Source organism: Urocitellus parryii, chromosome 9 (genome assembly GCF_045843805.1).
Source record: "Urocitellus parryii isolate mUroPar1 chromosome 9, mUroPar1.hap1, whole genome shotgun sequence".
NCBI classification, from domain to species: Eukaryota; Metazoa; Chordata; class Mammalia; order Rodentia; family Sciuridae; genus Urocitellus; species Urocitellus parryii.
Genome location: NC_135539.1, coordinates 85,107,959 through 85,121,650, shown reverse-complemented (window position 1 = coordinate 85,121,650; position 13,692 = coordinate 85,107,959). Strand labels below are relative to the sequence as shown.

General features: G+C 51.8%; 1 protein-coding gene across 5 annotated transcripts in view; it reads right to left on the bottom strand.

Moving 5' to 3' along the window:
- Positions 1 to 712: 712 nt before the first annotated feature.
- The window catches only part of Sipa1l2 (signal induced proliferation associated 1 like 2), a 134,873-nt gene continuing 121,893 nt past the window's right edge, over positions 713 to 13,692 (bottom strand). For 4 of the 5 annotated variants that reach the window (XM_026412508.2, XM_026412535.2, XM_026412518.2 and 1 more), the window contains exons 18-22: positions 13,210 to 13,341; positions 4,506 to 4,559; positions 3,885 to 4,008; positions 3,082 to 3,163; positions 713 to 2,056 (exon numbers count right to left, since the gene is read on the bottom strand). In XM_026412508.2, the coding sequence (XP_026268293.2) occupies positions 1,910 to 2,056; positions 3,082 to 3,163; positions 3,885 to 4,008; positions 4,506 to 4,559; positions 13,210 to 13,341 (539 nt within the window). In that variant the 3' untranslated portion in view covers positions 713 to 1,909. The remainder of the gene's footprint in view (positions 2,057 to 3,081; positions 3,164 to 3,884; positions 4,009 to 4,505; positions 4,560 to 13,209; positions 13,342 to 13,692) is intronic. The other variant, XM_026412543.2, reaches the window with a different exon arrangement.

Here is a 13,692-nt window from a genome sequence, read left to right as displayed (position 1 = left end):
CAGAGGGCTGGCCAGGGCCTGGAGCCTGCAGCACCTTCTAGTGTCCACCTGTCTGAGCACCGCCCCCCAGGTTAGACTGGACCCCTGTGGGGACAGCGATCTCAAGTCCTGTGGGGTCTTCAGCTCCTGGCACAGTGCTCAGAACATGGTGACAAGAAGGGAGAGAGGGAGGGAGGACGAGGAGACTGGTCTGGCTTGCAGTGTCCTGATCCCTGGGAGCACCTGGAGGTGGCTGTAAGGCACAGCCTGTGAAGCTGGTGCTACAGCTGTGGGGGCACCAAGGACACTGCTTAACGTGCCCCTCACGGTAAACCCTCAGGGCAGCCTAAGAACCACTTGGCACCCACCCAGCTCTGCCTGTGGTCTCATCTCTGGAAGGCCAAGGGCTGTGTCTCTTGCAGTGAACACTTCCCACCAGGTGCCTGTCCATGTCTTTCGCCCTAGCCGGACTGAAATCCAGTGAAATCCTCTTCCTGACAACTCTGGACTAGTCTTATTGTATGTGTTGTAAGAATAGCACATTATGTAAATGAGATGATAATAAGGAAGACAAACAGGGTACATTACGCGAGCCGGGCCCCAGTTAACCCAGCTGTAAAATGGGACACCACACCTTACCTACCAAGGACACTGTAGGGATTCAATAATGAGACAAGAAACACAGATGAGGGTCTGGCATAGAGCAGGTACTAATAAATACTAGTTACTCTTTACTTTAAATCAGCCTGGGATTCTCTAACAAGGCAGCTAAATGGTATTCAGTATACAACAAGATCTTAAATGACCCAAAATAAATCCACAGACTGTTGACAGATCATAAAAGGTCTACATCCACCTGACAAGGCTGTTACTTACATGGACTTCTTTTGAACATTTATTAAAAAAGCAAAATGTATATTCATCTCAAATATAACAGTTAAAAATGGTAAAGCAATACCAACGACTCGCTCCTCGCAGCCTCCAGCCGTGGTCCCCCCCAAGCAGCCTCTCTGCCCTGGGCGTGCCTCTTCCTCCCCGAGCTGTCTGCTGCCTCCCTCCCCATCATAGTGCAGGTAAGACCACATCTTATAAAATTAACAATTCAAGGTTAAATAAGCTTAAATAAGGGTGTTAAATACAAGACATGTCATCAGAGCTTCTGTACAAAGATACACGAATGTGGCGCTGCCCGCGGGAGCCCCTGGCTCCCAGCACACAGGCAGCTCCAGTGTGAGTGGATCTTTCATTCCAGCAAAGCAACTATACACAGTGAGCTAAGAGTCGAGCGACTACAGACCACTCGGCGAGCCATTTACAAGGCATAGTATCTTTTTAAAAAAATCAGAACACTGTTAATATTCAGGCACCATTTGTTCCTGCAAATAAATAAGTCTCTACAGTAACTGCATTCAAACTAGTGTTAGGCCAGTGCTTCTCCATGAAGCTTTCCAACTACTGACTAAGCCTCCCTCTTTATTGCTATGATAATGTGGCTGTGGAAATAAAGCTACTGTACATCCAAAAAAATAGAGCACCTTTACCATTAAAGTGTACATCTGACTGTTTGTCTCTGTGTCTACTTTACAACACTAACACCCAATGAGGGCCCTGCTAGGCATCGCCTCAGTGGCTGGCACTGGAAATGGAGCCCGCCTCTGCCCCCAAGGTGAGCCAGATGAGCAGCCAGACCCCACTTCATCGCCGGAGGAGGGTCTCAGCGGACGAGGCTCACGTCCTGCCCTGTGAGTTACACTCATCTGCACTTCACTGCTCCCTCTGTGGCTGCCTGGAGGAGCCAGGCCCCGTCCTGCTGGGGTGAATGGCACTGCACGAGATGGAACAGCAAACGCTACGCTTGGTGACAGCACACTCAGGACCCTGCTGCGGCTGGGGGGGCAGCAGCAGGCCCCGTGGCCTGGTGAGGCGCTGGCTAGGACTTCTTGTCCACAGTGCTGAAGAACCACTCGGTGAACCTGCGCAGCTGGGCAGCGGCCGTCTGGGACTCCTCCTGCAGCCGCAGGTTGTCCTCCCGCAGGTGCTGCACCTCGGCCTGCAGCACGGCCTTGTCTTGCTTCTCCTGCAGGAACACACCAAAGTCAGGGGCTGGCCCCTGCTCCCCGGGGGCCCAGGAGTCCCTGCTCTCACTTTTCCTGACCTCTGGGAGGGGGCGTGCTTCCTTCAGGGAGGGGACCTGCCAATGACAAAGGGACGGGTGAGCAGTCCACTGCCTCTCCGCTTATCCCACCACGCTCCTGCTCCTTCATGACCAGGGTGCCCGCCATCTTCCACCCAGAGGGAGACCACAGCGGGCAGCTGTGAGGGAAATCTGATGAGCCTGAGCTTCCCAAGCAGCCTCCCGCTACAAAGGACAGAACCCAGGTGCCCCTAGTGTGCTCAGTGACCAGAGGCCTTTCATTCCTTCACATGCTTTCTGGCTACACTATATTTCCACACTGACTTTTAAAAATGTGCCACTCAAAACTATGTAAGAATGATTAAAAATTTCAGAGCAGTCCCACCTGGAGTCTGCAACACACAGTGACAAGAAGTGTGAAGCCCCAGCCCCAGCCCTCCGGGGCCAAGAGACCCTCGCCCCAGCGGAGCTTGGCAGCGGCTGCCACAGGGGTCTGACTTGACCACTGGTCCACCAATGGCACTGTGGTACTGTGTGGGCATGGCCAAGTGGGACGTGGCCAGTCAGGGGCTGTTCCTGCTCTTGGTGCCTCTGGCCCCACCCTCAGGTCCCCCTATTCCTTCTAGGCTCTCCTCTGCGCTGGAAGTCCCTGATCCCAAGAGGCAGCTGAAGTGACTTTCCCTAAGGCTGAGGCAGTTTTCCTGGGATCCTGCTCTCCTCAGCCAGACTCCACTTTAGCTCAGATCACCCCACTGCCCCTCAGCAGCCATCTCCCCAATGTTCTTGGGACCCCGCAAACTTGTACTCTGTCAGTAAGGCCAGCACTCAACCTCTGTCGAGGTTCCCTTTGCCTCACTGTCCATCAACAGCTACGTGCCCCACAGAGATGGTGTCTCTCCTCCTCAGCATGGACTCTGGTCCCTGGTTTGAGCACACCTCCTGCATGCCCAGGGTTCTTGTCTCTTTACCTTCCGAAGGTCGGTCTGCAGTTGTCGCAGAATTAATTCCAGCTGATTGACTTTCCCGGTCAAAGTGGATGGAGAGCGCTCCCTAGCAAACAGGTCTAATTAGAATGACTCAGGGGACGTGAGGGAGGACACCCCTGGTAAACCTGGCACTGGACATTACTCCTGTGCTGGGAGCCTGGCAAGGAAAGGAGTGATGTCATGTCCTACTGGAGGGTGTCCCCTCACTGCTATAAAAAAGACTCACTCTGTATACAGACACAGAGGTAGGGAAGAAAGCAAAGGGTGGAGTGTGTGGACAGAGGCCAGCGCGCAGCCCTGGCAGCTGCAGGTGGACTCCACCGCCCAGCCTACCTGTCATGAACGTATCATAAAGCTCAAGGGAACGTGCAAGTGAAGGACAGCTCAGTTCACACAGAGGGGAGCACGCCACTTCCCGGGCTATGTACTCATGAATGCAGGGTGACAACGGGATCTGAAGCCGGGTCTGGGGCAGGTTCTAGAGGAATCTTGCCCTTGGTGGGAACACAGCATGCATGGCCTGGCAGCCTGAAAGCTGCTTGGTATCACTGCGTGGCACTGTCATGATGACTAGGCAGCAGAGGTTGACCCTCTGGCCCCTCCTGTCCCTTTCTACCAGTGAGGCGTGCCCCTGTATTGTCAGCCTTAGCAGATGGGACCTGCCTGCACAGAGGAGCAGCCATGTGGCCGAGCACCTTCCTCCAGGAAGGCAGGAAGCCTTGCCAGTCCCCTCCGTCCCTCCCCTGGATTCCTGAGGAGGCCCAGTGGGACAGGGGTCCACGTACCCAGCTGAGTCCATGAACTCTTTGCTGCTGCCTGGATCTACGCACAAGGGCAGTTCCTGGGCCCCTTCCAAGTCCTGCCCGTGCTGCAGATCCGTCAGGGTGCAGAAGGATGCCACTCTCTGGTCTGGGGGTGGGGGAGAAGAACAACAGAAAGAAGAGTCAGTATCAGCTCCAGGGCACTTTTTTTTTTTTTTTTGTAGAGATGAATTTAGTACAAAATGAAATCTGTTTCCCCCTCCAAATCAGTTATTTCCCTGTTTGAAATAAAACAAAGAAACAGAAACTCAGGCAAGCTGACAACAAAAGCATAAAGATGGCTGTCCCACAGGGCTGCGTGGCAGGGACAAGTGGTAGATCCTGGATTGCTAGAGCCAATCTACTCTCTTCTCTCCACACCCCAAGCTGCTGGCTCCGTGCGAAAGAACAAGCTGGATGATAAGGGCCGGGGAGATGGGCCTGCCGGCAAGCTCCCCTAAACTCGAGAACATTCCTGGACCGCCCAGTATGGTTCCCCCCACCACCCCCAGCCCAGAGAGCAAGGAGCCATGCAGACATGCAGACACACAGACACAGAGCAGGCTACAGAGCATCAGGAGGCAGCAGCCAGCCGCAGACAGTCACCTAGAAAGGACGCGTGGTGACAGAGCAGCCCCAGTTCCTCATCTGGGTCAAGACCTGAAATAAGATCCAGAGTTCTCCCATGAGCAGGGACGCCCTCGTACCCGAGGCTCTCGGGCCTCCAGGGCTCAAGTGACGGGGTGTGCAGTGCAGAGCGCAGTGTGGCCGCTCACCTATGTGGAAGTCAGGAACTGGGAGGAGCTGAGTGCCAGACAACTGAGACCACGTGTACCATGTGTACTCGTGCTGTGGACAACAGAGACACCTGGCGCGCCACACACGCGGACCCAAGCACAAGCGCCAGTGACTCACTCCACACACTGGGAAGGAGAGAAACTGGCAAAGCCAGTCCCTGGAAGTTGGGCAGGAAGGTCAGGGCACGGCACCTGCAGCTCCAGAGCCCAGGGCTCAGCTGAGCGGGTGTTGTTTCTCAGCACAGGCCATGCTGGCCAGAGGCGCTGAAGATGCACGGGAAAGTCCTTCTCTGCACAAGGTGGACGTGGGCCACAATCCACCCAGGACCACTTCCCTCCCCTGGGCCTCACTCCTGGTTTCCGAGAGGCACAGCTCGAGCGTCAGTGCTGTGGCAGCTCTTTTGTGTGGCTGATTAATGGGGGAGAAGCTGCACTTAGGTGTGCCCTGTTCTTAATTCACCCCACTGTCTCCCTGGCTGCTCAGTGAGCCTCCTAACGAAGCTACCTGCCTGTCTGGCTTATGGAGGGGCACATACCTCCAGTTAATTAAAAAGAACGGCCATGTGGAGGCTGCCAGGAGCCTAGGAGGAAAGCCGGGGCTGCAGGCATAGTGCTGGCGGTGGCCTGGCGTCCCGGAGTCCGTTGAGCCTGCTCGTAAGCACCGTGGGGTTCTGTCAGGGGCCCCTTTCTAATGCCTGCCATAGCCATCCAGATGTCTTTCAGTGAACCTTTCTGAAAATCCCACAGGTCTCATCTTCTGTAAGACAACACTGCAACTCTACAGTCCCAAGACGACAACTCTGTCATCCATTCAGCATAGCACACTGAGACTTCTGCAGAGGATGGGTTTGTGACAACTCCAACAGCATAATGTGGGTGCTGCCCAGATTCACCCAGGGCTCCAGGTGCCCGGCAGACATGGGGGCAGAGCCAGGGCAGCCTGGCTGGGGAGGTCCTGCCTGCTGTGGTGTGCCACACAGACCTGTCTGCAAGGTCCCTAGGGACCAGAGCTGTCATGCTCCTTGGGGAATTTCACTGCTGACAAGAGCAATGCCAAGAATGTCACAGAATTAATCTCCCCACTTTCTCAAAGAGCTTTGCTGGCGCCGTCCTCACTGTCCACTACCAAGGGGGCATCTGCTGGAGCCGTCCTCACTGTGCGCCACCAAGGGGGTGTCTGGTCAGGCTCGTATCCCACCTAACACACCTGCTCTAAGGCCCACATCTACATACCTGGGTGAAAAGGCTTCAGCTGTGCCAACCTTAACTGATAAGACATCCCCAAGACAGGACTGGCTCCTAGCAGCTACCCAGATGTTCCCTGGGAGAAACGATGTCCTGCTGGTCAAGAGGCAGGCCACAAGGGCCGTGCGGCCACAACCAGGCCTGCGCTGAAGCTCCTGTGTAACGTGGCCCATCTTCCTGAGGGTGTCCAGGGGAAGCTTCTATGGTGATAAACACTCAGTAATCAAGTGACTTCTGACCAACAACCACACAGCCCAAAGGAAACCACAAAGGCCTGGGAGCCAGGGCTGCGTGAGTGCACGACATGTGCAGCCTCCCTTTCCCCAGCTCTTGTCTGAGCAGGTGGGGCCAGGGGGACATCAGCGTGGCTCACATGAGACAGCCCACCCCTTTACTTAATTTAAACCTTGCTCCTACATTTTAAAAACGTTTAACATGTTAACACTGAGAGGAGGTGGAGTCAATAGCTACCTGTGACAACTTCGGGCTGCCATCAGACGGCTGGCTGAGTGACTCCCAGAGCCCACCCAGGCTTTCTACAGCTCTGAGGGCCTCAGGCCAAGCCCGCAAGGGCGGGCTGGGTTGTATGGCCAGGTTCTGGCTGCAGGGATGGATCAGGACCACAGTGTATGGGGGTGTGTGGCCAACAGGACCTGGATGTCCCCAGCTGGTGCTTCACTGGCAGCTGGTAGCCTGCTGGAGAAAGCAGGTCATGGGGGTGAGCTCTGCAGAGGACCCTGGAACACTGGCCCTGTATCTGTTTCCAGGCTGCCAAGAGGGAAGCAGCTTTGTTCCACCACATGCTCCTGCCACAATGTCCTGCCTCACCGCACCCCTCAAAGCCATAGGTCCAGATGACCAAGTCCTGAAGCTGCTCAAACCACGAGTCAAGGTAAACCTTTTCTCCTTTAAGTTGTTTATCTGACATTAGCGTAACTTGCCAGAAGCCAGAGGCTAGATCAAGAAAGCTCATCTCCACAAGCAGCGCCATTCCAGCACACCTCTGCTGAAACCACGAGCCAGAGACAAGCTGGGGCCTTGTAGCTCCTCCGAAGAACCAGAGGCTCTGGTTGAGGTCTGTGCTCGTTGGGCTGCAGGAAGTAGACTTAACTGACCACCAGGAAGCAGCATGGGTCTGCAATGGGCTTTTGGCAGGAAGTGCTCTGGGCCAGACTATGGCCACTGACTGGCGAATACAGAAAGATAATGGCTGGAATCTCCGCTGAGGAGCGAGTAAAGACAGCCCTGGCCTCGCTCTTGACTTGAGATGCAGCAACTGAATCAGCTTGAAGCAAATTCTAACTTAAGCTGGAGACTTACACTTTGATTTACTGTAAACGTTCACCTTGCAGTTTTCTTCTTGTGCAGTCACTTTTCTTTTTTCTTTCTTCTAATCATGTTACCATGAGGAGCACCCAGCCTATCACCCACCGTTCCCTTATGCTGGTGTAAACACATGTGCATGTCACACATCACTAAATTGACGTCATCAGCTTTAAGCTGAAACTTTAGAACTGGAAAAGTTCTCATTATGAAAGTTTATGGTTACCATGGGATCTAAAAAACCGAGGGCCCACAGGGCATAAGCTACAGCACAGAAAGCTGTTTTAGAGAAGATGGTTATATGGTCATCTTACTCCTGCTGCAGTGCCTGAACTGCCCCCGTGGCTTTGGGGACATGGTGGCAGTCGCCAGCCATGGAAAACGTGGAGCGATGGAGCACAGGTCTCCTTGGCTGGGGGTATGGAATCACAACTCTGACCACCCGCTTGCAATTTCTCCTCTCAAGGCTGCTCCTGGTCACATCTATGCCACAAGTGCTCCAAACTACACTTGATATATGGGAGCTGCTCTAAATCCCAGGGCTTCTAGAGAGACTCCACTCCCATGCCCCTTGCCCCTGCCCCACTGGTTGAGCCTCAGCCAGCTTTCCCAGTGGCTCTGTCCCTGTCTCCAAGCCTGAGGGGGTAGAGATTATGGCAGAGCACCCCGTGCTTGGGACGGGGTGACATTCCATAAGCCTGTCCCAAGTTAAACATACTCATAGCTCAGCAACACAGCACAGGGCCCTGCTGGCCCCACTCAGGGTCCCAGGGCTGAGGGAGCTATCCCTGCCCAGCGTCAGAGGCTCCTTCTGTGTGAAAACCCAACCCCAGCTTCCATGGAACACGCAGTGCTTCTGCACTATGGGACAGTTAACATCTGTTAGAGGAGCAAGCCAGGAAGTCAACATACATGCTCTGGTCCACACCCAGGCAGCTGAGCGCTGGGCTGCCAGGGCTGAAGGGCCTTGCTGCACACGGTCAGTGCATCTTACTTGGGAGTTCTGAAGTGCAAAGGGCAGCTCGCCCCACTGAAGAAAGGAAATGCACATATGAAAAAAAGCCTGGACGGTGGCCAGCCAGGTTTTCGGCTTCCCACTGTGGCCTGGGAGGACTGCAGCTGGGCCAACAGCATGTGCGCTCAGCACCCAAATCACCTCCTCCTCTGGACCCAGGAGATAGCTCTACTTTCTCTGACATGTGGCTTTTGGGGTAGAATTAGGTGGTGTGTTCACTTATTAATTTTTAATGATGCCACACAGTATTTCTCTACGGAACACCTTTTCACTCTTTTGAATAGCCACTTCTCAGGAATGAGGTGTCTGAGCAGTGGGGTGCAGTCTTCTGGCGAGCTGTGCAAGGTGCTGTGCTCAAGCAAGAGAGGAGCCCTGGTGCTCTGCAGGGCACCTTCTGCTTCCCAGAGATGCCAGGTCATTCTCCACCTGCCACAGGTGGAGCTGGTGCTCACCCGCCCTGCGGTGCCCGAGACTGATGGCCGCCTTCTGGCCCTTGTGCTCCGTGTGTGTGGGCTGTCTGTCAGCTGCAGAGGTGCTATTCTTTTGCCAAGATCCTGAGTGCAATTTAGACACCCTGCTTTGCCCATCATAGGTACAGGCAAACCCTAGTGCCCAGCACACCTCCCTCAAATCTTCTCTTGAAGGTGCGTACAAGGTCTGTGAAATACTTTTATTTGGTCATGTTACCTTTTGTGTTCTCTTGTTATCCCACAACTAAAGATTACCTCCAAATGGTGTTTTTTTTTTTAACTGTTTCTAAAATCAACTTTTCTAGTTCCTAAATCCAAAGGTATGCCCTTTGCCATTTAATTATTGAAATATATTCAGATTTCAGTGTGTGTTCTATTTTTCTTCAAAAGGACTTATTCTATTTTTGAATCATTGTAATAGTTTTAGTTATTATTTATAATAGTTTTTTTTTTTTTGGTTGAACATTGTTCCTCTGTTGTCTGAGTAGATGCAATTACTTTAACCTACTTTTGGATAGCTGAATTGAAATTGTTCTAATCTACAAATTAATTTGAAAAGGACAGTCATTCTTACTTATGTTAAGAATTTTAGTCACTGAAGTACTTCTTGGACCTACCTCACTGTAATCTAGTGGTGGCTTGCTTTCCAAAGAACACGGAATTCCATCTTCTGATTCTGCGGCCATCTCAGCAGGAGACTCTGAGCAACCACTGTGGAGAGTCAGCCTCTTGGGAAATATACTACCCCAGCAGGAGAGGCGGAGCCTGTGCCTACCCAGGGCTGCTGGCCTTGAGACATGCTCTGACCACAGCATGTGGTGAGATGCTATTCTGGGACCTCCAGCACCAGGTCTGGTAGTCACAGAGCACCTGCTTCTGCTCTGCTCATTCCCAGTGCCTCCTGTGAAGAGTGTGATCACCCTGCTAGGGATGGGGTCCCTGCCACAGCCTGGAGCTCCACACTGCAAGGGAGTGGAGTCCCTGGGACGTGCAGGTCCCAGCTAGGCTCCAGCTGCATGAGTGACTCTGGGTGACAAAATGTGGAACAGAAGAGCCACCCAGCTGAGCATTGACTAACCTGCAGCATAGGAAATAACGGAAATCATTGGGGTTAGCTGTACATTTTGGGGTGTTTTGTGATGTAGACACAGGTAACTAAAAAAAATTAACAATACTTTGAAATGATGTATATCAAGTTACTTTGTTTATGTTTATGATCCCTAAAAATTTCTAAATGTCAATGATTCCAGCAAAAGTTAAAGGATATGGTTTCAAAGGGCAAGTTGGCTCCTCTAGACTTAGGGCTCTGCTTGGAAACATTCCCACAGGTATCATGCAGTTATTTGGAATAAAATAGACATTCCAAGGCTTTTGAGATATCTTTCTTTTTTGGATTGGGAATTTAACCTAGGGTCACTTTATAACTGAGTCACATCCCCATCTCTTAATTTTGAGACAGGGTCTCACTAAGTTGTTGAGGATGGCCTCAAACTTGTGATCCTCCTTTCTTGGTATTCTGAGTTGCCAAGGTTACAGGTGTGTGCCACTATGCTTGACTGGAGGTATCTTATCAATCTTTTATTAGAAATTTCAATCTTTTATTCAAGATTTTATTAGAAATAGGTCGTAATTCTGTTAGATTTACTTTTTTTGGAAAGTGATATGATCAGTTTAATTACTTCAACTACTATAACTTGTTATAATTAAAGTTTTTTTTTTATTAGACTAGCTAAGCTCTTGCCAGGAACAATGTATAATCTTTTCAATCTGTTACTGAAATTTCATTTAAGTTTTTCCATATCAATATTAGACAATTGTCTAATGGTTCTCTTTTTTTGTGTGTATTTAATCAGGAAAGAATCCTATTATGCAAGAAGGCTGCTTTTAAATTTCAAGAAAATTTTAAACAAGGGCATCATTATTCTCTGAAACTGAAAACAATTAACTGTACACTTACTAGTTTCAAGTGGCATTTGGGATGTGGGGATTTCCAGATGACCTTTACAATGACCTCCACATTCTGGCCTTCAATTATTTCTTATGCCCCCCCCCGCCCCGCATTAACTGGATTCATTCCTATGTAGTGCCTGACATTCCTAATTCCTCTAAAACCCCCTTCAAGGGCATCCAGAGAACGCTTACTGGGAAGCACAGAGCATAGATGCGCGTGCTGGCCAGGCAGCATGCTGCTACTTGGCTCAGAGGGAACCAGCTGCAGTCTAAGAGTAGCACCAGGATGGAGACAGAAAGCCTCCGTGGGGTCGGGCAGAGCCCGTGCCCAGGTCTCTATGGTGGGCAGTGTGAGTGCTGTGAGCTGAGGGGTGCTCTAAGCTGGCAGTGCTGGACAGACTTGTCACAGGTTTCTTTCAGCTTCTCCAGTTAACTCCTAGGACTGTCCAACTGCACACTGAATTGACCAGGTGACCCAGGTCTTGTCCTGACCATATTAGGGATCTGGGTGTCCAGGTATGTCTTCTGGAGGGGTTGGCAAGGACTCCAACTATGGAGGGGCCCCTACTGTGGCCATACCAGCCATCTGGCCTGGGGTGTGAGGAGCCTGCTTGGGGAGGCGGCACGTGTCCTCTCCCAGGCTAATTTCATCTTCTTTCTAATTTTGTTCATTTGTACTATTTATTTTTTGGGTCAAATCTGCTAATGGTTTATCAATATTCAAAGAAAAACTGATGACTGACTTGGAGCTCACGTGTGAGATGATGTGAGGACATTCAGAGGTGAGGTGATCAGGCCATGAGAGCTGTAACCTAATCAGCAGATCTATGCACTGGTGATTAGATTAATGAGGGAATGCCCTGAGGTTTGTGTTTGTCCCTCTGCTTCCTGGCCACTATCCCTGGGCAGCTTTCCTCCACCATAACCCACCATTATATCCTGCCTCTCCCCAGGCCCAGAGCTACAGTGTTGGCCAACTGTGGACTGAAACCAAGAGCCTGAATAAATACCTTCTCCTCTTAAGTTGTTTTTGTTGGGTCTTTTGATCACAGATCACAGCAACAAAAGAGCTGACTGAAACAGAAAGCCATGCTTGGGCAGATGAATTAATTTGGTGTCGGCCCTATTGTTGAACAGTATGGTAAATCTGTAACCTTAAATTTGTGTGTCCAATATAGACTTTGGCTCTTAGGCAAAAGTGAACATATCACAAGATGAGATGTGTGGTGTGAACGAGGTAGGTCGTGGGGAGAAGCCTGCAAAGAGGAATGACACTTTGGGTTCTATAAAGGTCCTGGGTCTCACTTCCACAGGCAGAAACATTCCATTTCTGAAGGCCTGCTTTCAAAAGCATTGGCTACACTTACATCAAAATATGGGCCCGAGGATGGGGCTGTGGCTCAGTGGTAGAGTGCTCACCTAGCATGTGCAAGGCCGTGGATTCAATTCTCAGCATCACATATAAATAAATAAATAAAATAAATGTATTGGTCAAATTACAAAAAAATATTAAAAAAAAAAAAAAGAAAAACATGGGCTTGGGGGTCCTGAGTCCCACGAGACCCTCAAACTGCCTTTGAGAGCTCATGGGCATGTTTCAGGCTACTCATGGGAGCAAGGCTCTGAGGAGCAGGGACTCCAGAGCTGGCTCTGTGCTGTCAGGAGAGCAGGCAGAGCGGGCTCAGGATACACCATTCTCCTCTTGGACAACCCCTGCCCCCCGGGACCTGAAGAATGGCCTAGGCTTCTGCCCTACACACAAGGATGCTGCTGGCCAGAGGAGGCCTCTCAAGTGGCCGAGAAGCAAGGTTGCTGGTCCCCTCCTGAGACAGACCTCACCTGTTTCACGAGACCTGCCAGGCCACGGGTACGGTAGAGGGAGTGAGAGAGGCAGAAGCTGCCATCATGACAAGACAGACAGGAGAAGTTCTGAGTCCTGACCTTGGGCCACTGGCTCACTGTGCATTACACACAGGCCAGAGATACAAGGAGTAGGCATCTTTCCCGTAGCCACCACCATCTACAAGCTGGGTCATGTGTCCCCCAGGCAGCACTGAGCAACAGACAGCAGGACTGGGGGAAGGCCCACATGGTGGCTTGTCTCTGGGGTGAGCAGATCATGCCACGTTCACGCCTAGGGGGTCGTATCCTGCCAAACCTGTACCGTGGCCCCTGGAGGGTCCTCCACCCACCTCACCATGCCTCAAGAAGACATGGTGTGTACCTACATGATCACCGCTGCTTCTCAGACAAGGAGACAGGGCCAAGAGGAAAAGTGGCTCATCCCACCCAGGCCACAGTGAGGTCTCCACTGGGATCCTGTGCCCAGTGCTCATTCCATGTGGTGAAACAGGCTCAGGAAGCTCCTCAGAGCCCAAGCCTTCTGCTTGAGTTCCCTCAAGGATGGGTGACACATCCAGCATCTGACCCAGAGGACGATGCACAGGCTCTGCCCCAAGCTGCCAAGAGCTCCCAGGGCAGGTGTGAGGCCAGGAGGCTAGAGTGTTTACCTTCAAATGCCCGTGCAGCATCCACCAGGTGGGACCACGCCAACCCCGTGGCTGTGTCTGGGAGGGGCATCAGGCCAGGATCTGCACACTTGGACTTATCCGACAAGGACCCATCTGAGAACCAGAACTCATCTAAAGAGAAACAAGACCAGGGAGTCAGCCAGCACAGGCACTGCTGTCATCTCACAACCACAGGCACCCATCCCTCCCAAGTGGTGCAGGACACTAAGGATATCTTGCTCCCTATGGAAAGGTCAGCATCAAGCTACATCACCCAAAGGGCTAGAGAAATGGCAGTCAAAAGAAGCAGTCCATGAGACCAAGCTGGGCGGTGGGTGCTTGGGCTCAGGGTGGAGACACAGGATCACCACTTTCCAGCCGTCTCCTGAGCACACGAGTCTGCCTGACTGAGGTTAGAACCTCCTCCTTCCTGATGTTTAAAGGGTTACTAAAGAACAAAACTATTGAGCTGAGCCCCAGAAA